Here is a 16,981-nt window from a genome sequence, read left to right as displayed (position 1 = left end):
AAATTCTCCCCATTGGGGAAGAAGAAGAAAACGAGGGTTGCCATGCTGTGATAGGATTACACTTTGCTTTTGTATCCTGCAAACTTCAATCACCACCAACTCTCAATGAAAATGAGCTTATTCTTGTTGTGTATAATGAAAATGTCACATACATATAACCAAAATAGATACTTTGACGTTGATTCCCAGCAGAATCATTTGCCACGTGTATAATACTATTGCCAGCCGAACAAAATATAGCAAAATAATTAAAGAATCTAAATAACGTGGGCGGACTAATACTGATGTGTTAATTAACAAAATGACTGCTCTGTTTGAACAGTGATGAACCCAGAAAACCTCATTAAACCTTTGATTTTCTGCAAAAGCACAAAGCTTTGGAGAAGAAAACCCACAAAGACTGAAGCTTTATAAAGAAAACCAAAATGGGTAGCATTAATCAGATAGCATTGGGTTGCGGAATAGCTACAGTGAGACTTCCAATGGCGAAACCATCGTGGGCCGTCGTCAGAGCCGAGCTTCCCAAAGCCCCTGATCTCTATGCTGAGCGCTCTGTTTCCATAAGTGGGTCTTCCTCCTCTCGCCGGCGTGATCTCGTTTTCGTCGTCAATCCTTCAGGTCTCTCTTTCTTTCTCTCTGTTTTTGTTTTTGGGTTCTTGTTTTTTTTTTTTTTTTTTGAGGATTGGTGAGTAGTGAAAGTGGGGGAATTGGAGCAGGGGCTAATGGGAGGACTGGTAAGGAGTGGAAGAAGCTGCTTCCGTATTTGAGGTCTCGTCTTGGTGCTGATTGCAATGTGAGTTTGTTATCTTTCGTTGGTTTTGTTACCAAGTTTTGAGCTTGATCCAGATACCCAATTCTGGTTGAATAGTTCATTTGAGGTTGGAATATGGAGGCATTGATTTTATGTCATTGTTGGTTGTGGATGAATTACGTGTAGATGTTGTTTTGGATCGGTTTTGTGTTGCTTGGCAACTGATATGATCAGTGGGGATTTGTTTCTTCCATGAAAAATGTGTATTTGTTGAAAAGGGCCATTCTTTTGTTAGAGAAGTGTTTTAACAGTCTGTTGAATCATGTATATCTATGAAATCGAAGTTATTTGCAAGTGAATTACTGATTTGAGGGTCTTAAATTTTTACTCTGTAATGTTAGTCAAGGTTGATTGCTGTCCTAAGTGCTCTGTGGTTTTAAGTAACTTTACATGTCGGATTTAGCAAATGGCTTAGTGTACAATTACTATTCACCACACTTTTATGCATATAGCTCAATAAGGCTAAGTATGGTGACATGGAATTAGCTGTTTGCAGCCTGTGCTGTATTTGTTTGGTTCTCCTTTGGGATGCAGCTTTGAACTTGTACTTTTGCTTGTCTATGTTATGGGCAGATATGCGAGTCTTTAACATCAGGTCCTTCTCATGCAATCGACATAACACGGGAGGTGAGCTTTCGTACTAGTTATTGTTTGAGATTGAACTAAATCTAGTTTGTTTGCTGGAAGATTGGTTTAAGAAGGGATACTATGATTCTAATGCTATGCAGGCTATACGGGAGGGTGCAGATGCTGTAATCGTGGTGGGAGGAGATGGGACTTTGCATGAGGTATTGAGATTTTAAAGTTCATGGAAGGACTGCGATGACTAGTCAATTGCATTTTCTCCCCTGCCCTGGGTCTGGGTCTTTCATATTCTGCAAATGACTGGTTGATATGGGATATACTCTTTACCATCTTTTGATCAGACATTTTGGTGTACTGATGTGGTTTTACAAATGACCAAGGAAAATGAATCTGTCTCTCAAATTTTAACAAGTGATAAATCTTTCGGTGTAGGATTTGGCTTCAGTTATGGGCATATACAATTTTACCATAAGCAATGGTTTAATGGATTTTTGTGAAATTATTTGGTACATGTAACTTTCAAAATTGCAAGTGTTCTGATTTGTATGGGATATCTGTATTGTGTGCTACGGATGTGTGCGCATATGATCTATACTGTTGCTTATCTACATTAGCTTCTGATAATCAGGTTGTGAATGGATTCTTTTGGGCCGGAAAACCTGTTACTAATTACGATAGAGAGGCCACCCATTCAACTGCCCTTGGTGTAAGTGATTACCATAGGAGTTTTGTAATCTTAATTTACATTCTTTTTTATCATTGTATGTAGTTATTGCCAAATTCAGTCATTAGTGAAATGCTCAATTGGTTCATAAACTACCTGCTTTGGATTTCTGAAGGGAAGATGTAATTATTGTTTGCTTTCTACAGCTCATTCCGTTGGGAACTGGGTCCGATTTTGCCAGATCATTTGGCTGGTTAGTTCATGCATTTCAAGCTGGTATCATTTGAGTTGTCTATGTTCACTTGCTCAAGATTGTTGAATATCTGTTATTTTATCAGGAAAAATAATCCTTATGAAGCCATCGAACGCATAGCCAAAGGTTCTCTCTCTCTCCCCCCCTCCCTCTCTCTCAATCTTTATATTGTTTGTTCCTTTTGTGTAATCCATCTTTGATTAATACTGAAGGAGCTTTCACTTAATGATTCATCTTGCATTTACTTTGTGAATTATATATGCTGAAGGCAGAGATGCATAATTGCCTTCTGCAGGACAGAGATCACGGATAGATGTTGGAGTTATTAGTGGAGAAACTGAAGAACCTCATTACTTTATTAATGTTGCTGACATTCACTTGTAAGTTCAACTTGGAAAATTTTCACTAGACACATGCTGATTTTTAGACAATCTCTCTGACATTTTGTTGGGGTGGATATTTTGCAGGAGTGCAAAAGCAGGATACCATGCTTCTAAGTACAAGAGATTCGGAAACTTGTGCTATGTTATTGGTGCTTTGAAAGGCTTTATTGGGCACCGTAATCAGGACCTTAAGATCAAGGTGAGTATTGTATTGCGTTGAGAAGTAGTAGTCAGTAGTTTATTGCTTGCATATTTATTTTCCTTACAAATCATCCACTCCACTTAATAAAATGTTGTTGATCTAGGTCAATGAAGGGGAATGGGAAGTATATCCTCAAGTAACAGCCCTTTGCATTGGAAATGCAAAATACTTTGGTGGTGGCATGAAAATTACACCAAATGCTGATCCTCAGAATGGAAAATTTGAGGTGGATTAGTTTTCCTGCACCTAATTGTTGATAGAAAAGTATATAATGCAGGGTTTTTTTCCAATATTTCTGAACTGTGTTCTGAACTTTCTTGGCAGGTTGTGATTCTTCAGGATTTCAAGTGGTATGACTTTGTCTTGAAGCTACACAAGCTGTACAATGGGACCCATCTATCGGTGGAAAATGTATCTTCAAGAAGGTAGGTCATGTTAGGTGAAGCTGTCTCAGGCTAATATACTTTTCATGTTTTCTCCGTCTCCCTCCCTCCTTTGTTCCTCCCATATTCCTTTCTATCTTTGCGTAGAAAAATAAAAACTAAAAGCCGAAGCCACAAAGGTTTCCCGATGAGCTCTTAGATCTAATTCATCCACAGCTATTAGATGTAGGGTTCTCTTGTGTGCTTTCCTCTTATTCATTTTGTTCTTCTTGCAGCGTACATTCTATTGAAGTGGAGGAGATTTCAGGAAGTGGCAGCATTTATGTTCAATCAGATGGCGAACATTTAGGATTCCTGCCTAGGAAGTTTTGTATATTACCTTCTGCTGTCGAGATGATATGTTGACATGATGCTGGAACTTGTGCTTGGTGCTTATTGAAGAATAGAGTTCACAGAGTATCTAAGCATCAGAACTGATGCTGCAGAGAAAATAGACTGGACAGTTCTTTCTCATGGAATAATCAAATCAGATAGAGTTCAACAAACTATAATATACACACAAGTGTTTACATAACTGAAGCCAAACAAACTATGATAGAGTTACAGATCGACTTATCTGATCATCTAACTTCCTAACAAACTTTACAAACTCCAACATAATCAAATTGAAGCTACTGACATGTCGTCCATGCTGGCTCTTCACACTTGAGCTGGGAATAAGAGCTGGTATTGACCTGATACATTTTGGCGTGAATAATTGTAAAACTGAAGTACTCTGGTTTTGCTTTACTGGGGCTTTGCCCATTTCTCTTTGTAGTTCATGGTTTATTACTCTATCATTCTTCCTCAATCTTAAGGGAGAGGATTTATAAAACTCATCACTTTTAACTTTTGTGGTAGCTGTAACACAAAAATTAGGAAACTCATAGGAAACCAAGTTTCCAAAGATTGGAACAGTAAAGTGCAGTAAATTTTGCTTACAGTGATGAAGTTTACTTTCTTAACCTCTTCCTGAATAGTGAATATAAAGGGTCAATTTTTTTGTACTAGAGCTTGGTTCTTGAAAACTTATTTTCTTTTGATTCAATGGTTCTCAAACTTGGCAATTCTTTGTTGAAATTTACATTTGGAGACTTTTATGCCGTTGTTTTTCCTTAGGATGTCTCTACGGCTAATATTCATTGTGGTCTTGGATATTTAACTCCAACCATAGGCTCTGTTTCTCTCTGCCTTTCCAAATGGCAAACATTTTCTCCAATGCTTCCATTACACCACGCCTCACTGCTCAGCACCACCACCTCAGTTTCCAGCCAAATCATCTCAGTTTACAGCCAAATCAGCGTTACAGTGTCTGCAGAATTCGTTGCAGTGGTGAAAACCCAACAAGGAAATCAACATCCAATACAGAATCCCAACCAGAAAATGCAAATGTAGTGCTTAAGGTTGCTTGGTATGCCTCTGAGTTTTTGGGCATTGCCACTTCGTTTTTCAACCCGCCATCCAAAGTTGAAGCTCCTGAAACTGCTCTTGAGCTTGCAAGAGATGGGTCTGGAGCCGTTGATCGTGCTGGAGTAGTAAAATCAATCAAAGATGACTTTGAAAGATCATACTTTGTCACAGGTTAGTGAAAAAGTTCCAATGGTACTTTTTATTGAACTCTTAGGTTTCGTAGTGAGTAATAATCTTCATACTTGGATTGCTAGGGAACCTTACGCTTGATGCATATGAAGAGGATTGTGAATTTGCTGATCCTGCAAGCTCATTCAAAGGGCTTCAACGTTTCAAAAGGAACTGTACTAATTTTGGATCCCTTTTAAAGAAGTCAAATATGAAGCTTATGAAGTGGGAAGATTTTGAGGTAATATCAAATTCCACATTTTCTTCCATGAGTTTTCTGATTAGCCAGCTTATGAATCTTTTGCTGCCACCTTGACTGAATAAGTTCAATTACCGCATATCTTTTCATTCACAGTAGTTTCTATAAGTTTTCATCGAACTTTTGGTTTGGTTACAGGATAAAGGAATTGGTCACTGGAGATTCAGTTGTATCTTGTCATTCCCTTGGAGGCCAATTCTGTCTGGTATGCTTTTGTGCAATCACTTGTTAACTACATGTATCAAATAAAGACTAATTTTGCGTCTGTGAGGGTTGGAACTTGGAACATAAAACATATCCATGGAAAAAATTTCTTTTGGTTACCTATATAGCACTTGATGTAAAAGGATTGTCACTCTAGTCCATTTTCAACCTTTATTATCAAACCATTTGTTAGCTACCTCACTTGCTATATGGGTAAAATCCCAGAAGCCTAAAGGGCACCTCAAGTAAGAAATGACACTTTCATTAGCTAGTTTACTAAGGTAAATGCTTGTTTAACTTGTTTCTAAACCATTCTGACTTTGTTGTTGCAGCAAGTGGATACACTGAGTACTACTTTGATGAAAAGTCAGGGAAAGTGTCCAGGTAACTTATTGTTTCAATAAGGTAACTTTTTCCCTCTATTCCAAACTTGTTATATATAACTCAAAGTAGCTATGTAAGTTTTCAGGCATGTAGAGCACTGGAATGTTCCCAAAATGGTTTTACTGAAGCAGATTCTAAAGCCAAGCAGGGGATTCTGGCTTAAGAAAACAGGTGGTTGAAGAATTGTTGTTTATGGAAAAGGAGGGTCAGGGTAACAAGCTATGGCCAACTTCTTTCAGACTCTGATCACAATTTTGATGGTTTGTGTATATGGAAAAAGAAGTTGTAATTAATGGAGGAGAGAGCTAGTGGTATTTATGGTTATGTACCTTTGATATGTTGGGATTTGTAAGTAAATATGAGATTTGTATATCAATGACCAAAATGAATGTGAATTTGGGTGATTTCAAATTCCACCAGATTTGGTGCCATCACCTTGCAAATATCCTACATTAATCACTCCCCATAAGCAAAAGTTGCAAAAATGGGTCTGCTTAATTTTTCTAATGGGAGTAGGATTGAATTTGAAAGTGATATAAAGGTGATTGGCCCCATATTTTTGTGGTTAGTCCAGTCTACTATTATATATATATATATATATATATATATATTTGGTTAGTCAAGACTACTACAATGTATATTCTTTCTTTGGTGACTCCAGGTCTACTACTACGACTACTACATATTGATACCATAGATTGTTTGTTTTGGACAAAACCTTTCTCTACGCACCTTCAGACTAAGCCATGGCGTTCCCATTCTTGGAAGTAGTTGTTGGTACGAATCAATTTCTATCTCTCGCTCACTTTTATCTTCTCTTCTCCTCTGCTCACCTTCATGTTCTACAGCTTGTAACTGCTTTTAACTCGTAAGTTTTTTACAGGTTCTATGATATTGATGTACATATTTGAAACTTACTTGGATTTGAGGCAACATTCAGCACTCAAACTTCCAACACTTCCTAAAACTTTGGAAGGACTAATCAGCCAAGAGAAGTTTGAGAAGTCGCGAGCCTACCGTCTTGAAAGAAGGTATATCTGATTCTTTCTGACCATCATTTCTCCTTTGTAATCTCAACTGATGTTTTTTTTTTCTTGGCTTCAGCCACTTCCGTTTTCTTTGTCAGTTAGTGAGAATACTTGTGGAATCAGCAATTTTGTTCTTTAAGGTTTTGCCTTGGTTTTGGAAGGTCAGTAATATAAAGTGGGATTCTGTTTGTGGGAATCTGCTTGATGCTCTACTGTCGGTGTTTGATTAGTTCTGTTTTCGTTTTGACAATCTCAGAAATCAGGACACTTCGTAGATTTAGTTGGCCTCAACGAAGAAAATGAAATACTACATACCCTTGCATTTTTAGCTGGTGTGATGATTTGGTTAGAGGTAGGCATATTATTGCTAATAGCTTATAAGTTTCTGAGAATTGATGAACAATTAAATTGGTATTTGAATTACAATGATTTTCTAGATAGATCTGTACTTTATTGGTTTATAAAGGTATTGATAGTCTGCATCTCTTGACCAGATCACAAATTTACCATTTTCTCTCTACTCCATATTTGTGATCGAGGCCCGTCATGGTTTTAATAAGGTTTGTATTGCTACTCGGACCTCACCATGTTTCGTCCCATCTTTTATCTCGATTGTTTCTTGTTGATTTAATTTCTAACATTGAATTTGTATCTGTTTTACAGCGAACAATATGGTTATTTTTTAGTGACAGGCTTAAAGGAATTTTTCTTTCTGTTATTCTTGTCCCGCCTATTGTGTCTGCAGCAATTTTAATTGTAAAGGTAAACTCATGTATTATATTTTGAGCAAAGCAGCTTTGTATTTGCCTTGCTTGGTTAATTTTTCATGACTTATTAATCATAGTGTTTTTATAAACCTCAGAATTTTCTGGTTGGATTTCTTTTTCATTTTCAACTATGTGGTTACAGAAAGGAGGTGCTTACTCGGTCATTTATCTGTGGGTGCTCACGGTTGTTCTTTCTCTTGTTATGATGACAATCTACCCTATTCTAATAGCCCCACTCTTTCACAAGTTCACCCCTGTGAGTTTTCAAAATATTAATGATGATTACTGAAATCGATCCATTCATCTTGTTATTATGTTTGGTTCTGTTGTCTTAATTTCCTTGTTACATGTGACATTAGCTTCCAGAGGGTCAGCTACGAGAGAAAATTGAGACGCTTGCTTCATCCCTTGAGTTTCCATTGAAGAAACTGTTTGTGGTTGATGGATCTACAAGGTCAAGTCACAGCAATGTGAGGATTCAACTTTTTCACTATCTATATTTTGTTCTCAATAGTGGTAATATATAGTTGTGGACTTACTGATGTTAACTGTTTATCATCATACAGGCCTATATGTATGGATTTTTTAACAACAAGAGGATTGTCCTCTATGATACGCTGATTCAGCAGGTATTCCTCACCAAAATATTTATTCTTTTGCATTTTTATGGTTAGTTAATTTGTTGCAACAGTTATATATGTGAGAAATTAATGATTGCAGTGCAAAAATGATGAGGAAATTGTAGCTGTTATAGCTCATGAGCTAGGCCATTGGAAGCGTAATCACATAGTGTACTTTTTAATTGCCAACCAGGTATATATGCTATCATTTTGTATTGCAAATTTATGTCAGTGAAGAAACTGGCCTCAATTTCTGGTTGAATTTTAAATTTCCGATCAGTGAAGTTCTTCAATCTTGCTTTATGATTTTTCTACTTTGGGGCAGATCTGTGCACTTCTATACATTGGGGGCTATACTCTTGTGAGGAACTGGAGTAGTCTGTTTCAAAGTTTTGGGTTTCATACTAGACCACTAATCATTGCTCTCATCATATTTCAGGTATCAATACATAGCCATTTTGCTTTTGCCAATTTCTTTCTTCCTGTTTTTCTTTAATGCTAATCTTGTGGTTCTGATATGTTATATCATAAAAAATTGACATACATTGGTACTTCACTTTTTGTTTACAGTATGCCATAACACCTATTCAAAATCTAGTATACTTTGCTGGTAACCTTGTGAGCCGAGCTTTTGAATATCAGGTGAATCTGTACTTCACAGTTGACTTTTCATTTATCTTCCTTCGCCAGATTTGTTTCTTATCAGTTTTTGTTTTTGTAGGCTGATGCTTTTGCTAAGAAACTTGGTTATGCCTCTTCGATCCGAGCCAGTCTTGTTAGGCTACAGGTAATTTGTCTAGCTCATCATCAACTCATGTTGGATGATATGTGGCATGGCTTTTGGTCTTTGCATTACCTCATTGTGTTTGAAATCTTACATAGCTTGCTGCTAAAAGCCTAAAACAGAATGTTATTTTATTTTTCTTTTCAGGAAGAGAATTTGTCAGCTATGAATATTGATCCTTGGTACTCAGCATATCACAACACTCACCCCACGCTTGTTGAAAGGTTAGCTGCAATTGGTCAGACGGACAAGGAGGAATGCAGTGCATGATGAGCCATGTAACTGTAACTGGGTAAAGTTAATAGAGGATGATACTATACGGTTGTCTTTGCCTATTTTCTAGTAGTGCTAATTGAGAATATTCGAGGATTGTAAGGGTGTCTTTACGTTGTTGAATCTCTCGAGAATATTATGTTTCATCTCTCAATTTCATTGTTGTAAAAGGGAAAATTCTGTATACATATGATGTGTGTATATTATATAGCTCAAATACATACATACATCTATATGTATGTGTGTGTCTATATATATATATATTTTTTTTTTTGTTACAAAAAGTTTAGGTAAGAGGGAGGCTTCCCTACACTACCAAGGCCAGGGCAAACCTTCGACCTCAACCCAACAGGACTTACGAAACTGGCCAGTGTTCCAGCCCAGCCCATTGGTATGGAATTATGCAGGACATTTTCTAGATTGCTCACCAAATGAGAGATTGTTGGTAGCGGGGATCGAACTTGTGTGAGTTTACACCTCAAGTCCGCCCTTGCCAACTGAACCAACTCTCATTGGCGTATATGTATGTATATTGACAAGCTTTTCACATAGTGTTATCAATAACTGAGATCAAGACTGTTGAACTCATTTTTGTATGAAAGTCAAATGAGCAAATACGAGCCGAATTAGAACTGTATCGAGGATCGATATGTGTTTCCATGGTTGATAATTAATATTAATTAATATGCAACCAGATTAATTTAGAAAGATGATATAATCAGACAAAAAAACAAAAGACTTGCATGTGGATCACAAATCACAAGGTCTCTTCGTCAATGAGTAAACAGAGAAGATCACATTAACTCTGACAGATTCAATTTTCTCGGGAGTCAAGTCGTCCTTGGGAAGTCCTAAGGGGCCGTGACCACTTACTCAATTTCAACCTAAAAAATGCCCACTTGCTCCACTAAGAGTTTTTTGACCCCATTTACCCAATTCAACATCTACTGACAATTTTACCCCTATTAATCAAACTAAAACTCACAGATCTCAATCCTCTCAGACTCTCTCTCCTCCCGGACTCTCTCTCTCTCTCTCTCTCCAGCCGGCAGTGGCGACCACGCCTTCAAGTCTTCAACACCTTCTTCGTCGACCTCGATCCCAGCGCCGGCTAGCACATCCCAAGCCCCATCTTCGTCGACCTCTGCCAATCACCGACCATCCTCAATCATGGATCACCGATCTGAAGCTCCCATCCCGCTGCGGTGCCGGAACCTCACCAAACTGAGACCAGTCGGAGATGGGCTGCAGGTGAGCGACTGGAGAAGAGGACCTAGAGAAGATGAAGGCGGTCCAGTCGGAATCGTGCTGGAGAAGCATGGGTGTCCACAGGGGGACTTTGGGTGGCCGGAGAAAAATTCTTTTGTTTTTTTTTTTCTGATTTCGCTTTTTTTTTTTTTTTTTTTTTTTTTTCTGATCTCGATGGGAAGAGCTCCGAGAATGGGGAAGGAAAAAAAAGAAAAAAAAAGTGAACGTTTACAATTGAACATATAAATTGATCAATTGTGTCCGTAGTGTATTCATTTTGGTTCACTTGAAGGCAATAATATGATTATTGAAGGGTAATAATATGATTATTGGGGCAATAATATGAGTATTGGGAGGCAATAATATTATTACTGGGGGGCAATAATATGATCAATTGTGACCTATAATGTATTCATTTTGGTTTTGGGAGTTTATACAATTCACTGGACGGAAATAATATGAATTTGGGAGGCAATAATATGATTACTGGGGGGCAATAATATGGTTACTAGGTATTACTGGGGGCAATAATATGATAAATTGTGACCTATAGTGTATTCATTTTGGTTTTGGGAGTTTATACAATTCACTGGACGGAAATAATATGAATTTGGGAGGCAATAATATGATTACTGGGGGGCAATAATATGATTACTGGGTAGCCGGATTCCGGTGACCGGTCGCCGGACTCCGGTCATCGGTGGCCGGATCCCGGTGACCGGTCGTCGGATTCCGGTCACCGGAGTCGGCGCTCGGCCACTGGTTACCTGAGGCAGGCAAGGTGGAAGACGACTTCTCCCTCTAAGTGAAAATGAAGGAGAGGGCAAAAAAGTCTAAAAAAAAAAATAAAAAAAAATTAATTGGGTAAAGGGGAAATAATCCCTTAGAGAGTGTTTTGGGTAAATGGGGTTAAAAAACAGTTGGTGGAGCAAGTGAGCAATTTTTAGCCTAAAATCGAGTAAATGATCATTTCCCCAACTCCTAATGATTAGTTAGTATATTGTTCACTTACCAAAAGACGGTCTATAAAATTGAACAAATTAAGATAGCATTGCATAGTTTCTTATTCAGTTTTAGTTTCAAAGGTAGCTTAGATAGTTACTTGAAGTTGGGTCAGCTGCGGCGCCATTCTTTTCTGTAACCATACGACTAAGTATGGTGAGGAATATATGATGACCAACGCCATATTCAACAAAGGTTAATTAGTTTCTTTTCATCTATGATCGTTTCTATATTCCCTTTGCTAGTGGCAAAATTTTAATCTATGTCTTTTACTTTTGTTTTATTAGTCCTAAAGTTTCTTTATCATTCCTACAGAGTTGAGGAGGCTGGAAGATCCTACACCTCAACCCCTTATGAGTTGGATGAAATCGAATATTTCGTGGGATCGGATATCTATAATTTCACCTGCAATTGGAGTCTCAGCAGATCCTTTGTTCTTTTATGTTCCATTCATTGATGAAGATAACAAGTGCACAATATACGGGCGGCTTAGATTTTTAGTTTGCCTCAGCCCCGACGAAATCAAGGCTGGCCCTAGCCCTGCTCGATCTCATAACCTAATCCTAATGATTCTTGTCCGGAAAATAAATGTCTTCAGAATCTAAGCCGCCCGTAACATGGACTATTACGGAAGGAGGATCTGTAACAGGGACTTACAATACAGAATTAATTGTAATAGGGACCAATTGTTCTATATTTCTATGGGTTAAGGAGGCTCTTTACCTCTCTTAGCTGGTTTCAAGCCAAAAAAAGAAAAAATCAAAAGCTTCATTGTCGCAAGCACTCTTCATTTCTTGCTTGACTGAAAGTTATGATGTCTGAAAGCAGAAGCAGCAGTACGCAAGCAATCTGCTTCTGCAATATTTGCTTCCTAATTATTTTCATCAATTTCTTCTCTCACTTTGCTCATCCACTCTCCTTCAGTATAAATCAGTTCGACCAGAGTGCAAATGGAGTTGTCTTTGAAGGTGATGCCCAGTTTTCATCGGGAAGGATTGAGCTCAACCCAGGCACTTATTTCGATGTTGGACATGCTATTTATGCAGAGCCTTTGCACCTATGGGACACTGCTACTGGATCACTGGCAGACTTCACTACTCATTTCACTTTCATGGTCGACTATGGTGATGAAACGTGGAAATTCAGCGATGGAATTGCCTTTTACCTTGCTCCTGTTGGCTACGGTATTCCACCCAACTCTGGCGGTGGTGAACTGGGATTATTCAACACCACCACCAATTTTAATGCCAAGATTGTAACCGTAGAGTTCGACTCTTGGGGAAACGAAGACTGGGATCCACATCCACTCCGGCCCCATATTGGGATCAACATCAATGAAATCTCTTCAGTTCAACACGCCGATTGGAATCCCAGTAACATGACCGGGAAGATTGGTAATGCATGGATAACTTATAACGCTACTGCCAACGACCTTACTGTGTTTTGGACATTCGAGCAAAACACAAATCCCGTTTTTCAAGGCAAATCTACTTCTTCCATTACTTACAATGTTGACTTGCGAAAGGTTCTCCCCGAAAGGGTTACAATTGGTTTTTCTGCTTCGGCCGGATTATACCTCGGGCGGCATTTTTTATGTTCATGGGAGTTTAATTCGACTTTGTTGGATAGCGATATTAGTAGAGCCGAAAGCAAGGGAAAGAAGAAAAAGATATTCTTGATACTGGACATTGCCGTACCTGGCTTCATTTTGATGCTTGGTGCAGTCATATGTTGGTTGATGGTATTATGGAATCGGAGAAACAATTACTCTGGCGAAGTCTCTGATCTTGAGAAGCTAGCCTTTCCAAAACGATTTGCTTACCAAGAATTGTTTGTTGCCACCAACGGGTTTGCAGACGATAGAAGGCTAGGCCAAGGAGGGTCGGGGCATGTATATAAAGGACTCATACAAGACCTTGGAGGCTGCATAGTTGCCGTGAAGAGAATCTTTGCAGAACCTGATCAGCATTATGAGAGAGTCTTCATCAATGAAGTCAAAATCATAAGCCGCTTAATCCATCGAAACCTGGTGCAGTTCATTGGGTGGTGTCATGAGCAAGGTGAATGCTTACTTGTTTATGCATATATGCCTAACACCAGCCTCGACACGCATCTATTTGGCAACAGAACAACCCTGCAATGGGACAACAGGTACAAGATAGCTTTGGGCTTGGCCTCAGCCCTTCACTATCTACATGAAGAAGCAGGGCAATGTGTTCTTCATAGGGATATCAAATCAGCTAACGTACTGTTGGATGATGACTTCAGCACTAAGCTTGGTGATTTTGGTATTGCTAAGCTCGTGGATTCCCGCTTCAGGTCTCAGACAAGAGAGGTGGCCGGGACTTTTGGATACATGGCCCCTGAATATGCTATTGATGGGAGGGCTAGTAAGGAATCTGACATTTTTAGTTTTGGAGTTGTAGCCTTGGAAATTGCTTGCGGAAGGAAGACTTACCAAGACGGTGGATATCACGTGCCACTCTTTAGGTGGGTTTGGCAGTTGTTCCTTGCAGGAAATATTCTAGACGCAGCTGATGAAAGATTAGAAATGAATTATGATCGAAATGAAATGAAATGCTTGTTGATTGTTGGACTATGGTGTACTCACCCCAATAACAAGGAAAGACCCAAAGCAGGACAGGTGATGGAGGTTATTCAGCATAAAGCACCATTGCCGGAACTTCCATATGACATGCATAATTATCCAGAACTGCCTCAACCTCAATACCAATCTCAGACTGCATCTTCTTCTAGCTATATATAGTACCTGAGTAGTAGAAACAGTCACTAAATAATTTGAAGGGCAAGGTGAAAAAGGTGGAACCAGTTCATCAGGATAAATTCTTGTCATTACTTTTTAATTATTTTGCGTGCAGTTTTTTTTTTAATGTAATAAATTAAGTGTTTGTGTCCCCAAGTCTAGACCTTGTTTAATGTATGGAGTTTAAATAATTTGTTGTTTATTGGAGGCTGGCTGCGATATGATACCATTGGTTAATTGACTTATGCAGTGCAGTCTGGTTGGGAACTTGGGATAGTGAATTGTCACAGGGTTAAAGTTGTAAATTAATGAAATTGCTTGTTTCCTTTACTCTTTGTCAAGTATTTAAAGTTTGTTTTGATGTGGGGTGTCTTTCAAGTTCAAGGTTTTTGGCTAACAAAAGCAGAGAATAATAGGAGTGAGAGAGAGTTTTAGAAGAGCGCTTGTAGGCAGCATTAGAATTTGAAGCTTCTCCTGTTTTTGAATTCTTCCGAAGGATGTGATGGACATTTGATTCCATCTACTTGTGTATCACCTAATTAGTTTATATATTGTTGACTTACCAATGGACAGTCTATAAAATTGAACAAAGAGAGCATTGCATAGTTTCTTATTCAGTTTTGGTTTCGTAGCTAGCTCGCTTCGCTAGTTTCTTGAAGTTGGGTCAGCTGCAGCGCCAATCTTTTCTGGAACGTACAAAACCAAGTATGGTAAGGAATGATGATCAAGACCATATTCAACTAAGGTTAATTAGTATCTTTTGTACCACAGACAACCCCCACTGTGTAACTTGGTACGACGGTACTTTTGTTCTACAGTGCAATCTGCAGGACATGCAAAATAAATCTGTGATCTGCTAGCTACTGTAGACATGCAGTGGTGTTTCATTAGTTATATCATTTGGTGTGTAAGTCAATCATTATTGTTTGGGCCGGATATGTAAGTTTATAGAACTGACTTTTCACAAGGTATTAGGCAGATTGTTATGAGTGGTACCGATTGACAATTTCTGACCATTATTTTTACCAGTCCAGAATTCTGCTGGTGCTACCGATCTTCAAGTGTCAGAAAAATAACAATGTAAACTCCGAAGATTTAGCAAAAATTTGCAATCTAAATTAAATTACCTCCAAAGATTAAGGTGTTTATTTGGTTATTTCCTTAAAAGAGGTTTTCCAAGAGGCATGCATAGAATGACAGAATCTTGATGATATTTGTCATTCTTTCAGGACGTGTTCATATGCAGATGAAGCTGGGGAAAACTTCGATCACTAATCCCTTACAATTCTTTATAGTGGACTCAATTCTGCAAAACTGGAAATTAGACAGTGTTTGTTTGTGGACAAATTCTTTCCGTTTTGCTGAAACATATCGGATCAGAGGAATATATCAAACTTCCCGAATAAGCAGCCTACTGATCAGCAGCTTCAGTACATATGTCTAGGTTTCTTGGAAAATAGTAGGCAGTGAGCTGATAAGTTGAGATTCATAAATTTAGAGAGAAACACATATAGCTACTAGGTTGGACACCTCATCAGGCTAATTGTGTTGAGCTAAGTTTTGATGACAACAATCAGTGACGTTTGTTTTTTTTTTTTTTGATCAGAGAAAAGATTGGTAAGTCGAATGTACTACGATATATATTTGTTGATGTCATAATTTGGTTCGATAAATACTTTTGACTTTTCAACCCATTCCACGTGGTACGCGTTGAAATGTCAAAGAGTCCACGTAGGACTCTGACCTTTCGACGCACTTAAACCTTTCATCGAGAAAGAAAAGATAACCCTAAGATGGAAATAATCATGACTAGTGAGATGCCTCACTTTGGTACTCCAAGTCTTCAACCTTGGATCTCTACCTCTTAAGTCTTGGATGGTCACCATGTGATTGACTCACCATCTTGGATGGCAAGGCAAAAGCATATCACGACCTCACTACTAGAATAGCACAGTCCAAAGGAACCAAGAGTCTCAACCCCCAAGACCAAGAGTTCGACCCCCAAGCTTAGAAGCCTCGACCTCTAAGGATCATGACCACGAGCTCCAAGGCTAAAGCCTCGACCTCCAAGCTCACGCACATGTAATTGTCATGATGAGACATGGAGCACCAATCAAAGCAAAATCTCACCAACCATGCCACGTGTCAAGTTCCGACATAAGGCATGGCCTAAGAGTAATTCCAGGAAATTAAAAGGGAAGCTTGGATAGGCGACACATGTCCCTGACCCTTTACCAACCATATCGGACCACATGGTGGTGACATCTGTCACGTACCAACTCTGTCAGCCCATCCCGGAGTGTCAGTAGGCAGAGAGTGGGAGGCTGACACCCCGATTTTATGGGATTGAGCCATGCCTTTCCCTTTCCACGTCAACTCTCTTCTCCTATAAATACCCAGCCTTCACAAGGCTGAGGGGGGAACTTCAACTTTCTCTTCTCTCCGAAAGCTATGCCAAAATGCATAGTCCTTTCCATAGAGCTCCGCCAACTCAAGGTGGTGGAAGCCCAACATCAGGTGGAGGAAGCCCAACATCAGGTGAAGGAAGTCTGAGACGAGACTATCAGTTTCACCCAACAAGGAGCTTGGAAGCCCAACATCAGGTGAAGGAAGTCCGAGACGAGACTATCAGTTTCACCAAACAAGGTAGCTTGGAGGCCCAGCATCAGGTGAAGGAAGCCCGAGGCCATACCTTCAGTCACAAGAGGTGAACGACCAAGGCTAGGCACAGGACCACCAGGGCATACCTT

The 16,981-nt window shown here is 39.0% G+C and overlaps 4 protein-coding genes across 5 annotated transcripts; all 4 read left to right on the top strand.

The window, feature by feature from the left end:
• The first annotated feature begins 280 nt into the window (after nt 1–280).
• LOC133717914 (sphingoid long-chain bases kinase 2, mitochondrial) lies at nt 281–3,881 on the top strand. The gene is made up of 12 exons (XM_062144675.1): nt 281–618; nt 717–793; nt 1,385–1,438; nt 1,540–1,599; nt 2,025–2,102; nt 2,267–2,313; nt 2,399–2,439; nt 2,609–2,693; nt 2,781–2,895; nt 3,002–3,124; nt 3,223–3,323; nt 3,557–3,881. Exons 1-12 carry the CDS (start codon nt 426–428, stop codon nt 3,684–3,686), a joined length of 1,104 nt encoding a protein of 367 aa, XP_062000659.1. The 5' UTR covers nt 281–425; the 3' UTR covers nt 3,687–3,881.
• Nucleotides 3,882–4,381: 500 nt separating this feature from the next.
• Nucleotides 4,382–6,164, top strand: LOC133717915 (uncharacterized). Its single transcript, XM_062144676.1, has 5 exons — nt 4,382–4,901; nt 4,985–5,139; nt 5,296–5,362; nt 5,694–5,745; nt 5,831–6,164. Exons 1-5 carry the CDS (start codon nt 4,520–4,522, stop codon nt 5,922–5,924), a joined length of 750 nt encoding a protein of 249 aa, XP_062000660.1. The 5' UTR covers nt 4,382–4,519; the 3' UTR covers nt 5,925–6,164.
• A 202-nt stretch (nt 6,165–6,366) lies between these two features.
• LOC133717060 (CAAX prenyl protease 1 homolog) lies at nt 6,367–9,788 on the top strand. 2 transcript variants are annotated; one of them, XR_009849390.1, is made up of 15 exons: nt 6,367–6,522; nt 6,629–6,776; nt 6,850–6,934; nt 7,030–7,125; nt 7,268–7,333; nt 7,437–7,535; nt 7,683–7,796; nt 7,900–8,010; nt 8,107–8,169; nt 8,261–8,353; nt 8,486–8,599; nt 8,731–8,802; nt 8,882–8,947; nt 9,092–9,331; nt 9,637–9,788. XR_009849390.1 is itself a non-coding variant. In XM_062143687.1 (14 exons), exons 1-14 carry the CDS (start codon nt 6,492–6,494, stop codon nt 9,212–9,214), a joined length of 1,281 nt encoding a protein of 426 aa, XP_061999671.1. In that variant the 5' UTR covers nt 6,367–6,491; the 3' UTR covers nt 9,215–9,365. The 2 variants fall into 2 exon arrangements, 1 of the variants encoding a protein (XP_061999671.1); XM_062143687.1 differs by lacking the exon at nt 9,637–9,788 and having other exon boundaries at nt 9,092–9,365.
• A 2,456-nt stretch (nt 9,789–12,244) lies between these two features.
• LOC133718095 (L-type lectin-domain containing receptor kinase IX.1-like) lies at nt 12,245–14,530 on the top strand. The gene has a single exon (XM_062144902.1). The coding sequence runs from the start codon at nt 12,279–12,281 to the stop codon at nt 14,232–14,234; it is 1,956 nt and encodes a 651-aa protein (XP_062000886.1). The 5' UTR covers nt 12,245–12,278; the 3' UTR covers nt 14,235–14,530.
• The last annotated feature ends 2,451 nt before the right edge of the window (nt 14,531–16,981 follow it).

Source organism: Rosa rugosa, chromosome 6 (assembly GCF_958449725.1).
Source record: "Rosa rugosa chromosome 6, drRosRugo1.1, whole genome shotgun sequence".
NCBI classification, from domain to species: domain Eukaryota; kingdom Viridiplantae; phylum Streptophyta; class Magnoliopsida; order Rosales; family Rosaceae; genus Rosa; species Rosa rugosa.
Note: the sequence above shows the minus strand (reverse complement) of the source record. Positions and strands in the feature narration are given on the sequence as shown.

Coding starts and splice junctions, on each gene's coding strand:
- LOC133717914 (XM_062144675.1), top strand. CDS start 426: ATGGGTAGCATTAATCAGATAGCATTGGGTTGCGGAATAGCTACAGTG. Junction 2,440..2,608: donor CATCGAACGCATAGCCAAAG/GTTCTCTCTCTC, acceptor TGCCTTCTGCAG/GACAGAGATCACGGATAGAT. Junction 2,694..2,780: donor AATGTTGCTGACATTCACTT/GTAAGTTCAACT, acceptor GATATTTTGCAG/GAGTGCAAAAGCAGGATACC.
- LOC133717915 (XM_062144676.1), top strand. CDS start 4,520: ATGGCAAACATTTTCTCCAATGCTTCCATTACACCACGCCTCACTGCT. Junction 4,902..4,984: donor AAGATCATACTTTGTCACAG/GTTAGTGAAAAA, acceptor TTGGATTGCTAG/GGAACCTTACGCTTGATGCA. Junction 5,140..5,295: donor TGAAGTGGGAAGATTTTGAG/GTAATATCAAAT, acceptor GTTTGGTTACAG/GATAAAGGAATTGGTCACTG.
- LOC133717060 (XM_062143687.1), top strand. CDS start 6,492: ATGGCGTTCCCATTCTTGGAAGTAGTTGTTG. Junction 8,170..8,260: donor ATGATACGCTGATTCAGCAG/GTATTCCTCACC, acceptor TAATGATTGCAG/TGCAAAAATGATGAGGAAAT. Junction 8,354..8,485: donor ACTTTTTAATTGCCAACCAG/GTATATATGCTA, acceptor ACTTTGGGGCAG/ATCTGTGCACTTCTATACAT.
- LOC133718095 (XM_062144902.1), top strand. CDS start 12,279: ATGATGTCTGAAAGCAGAAGCAGCAGTACGCAAGCAATCTGCTTCTGC.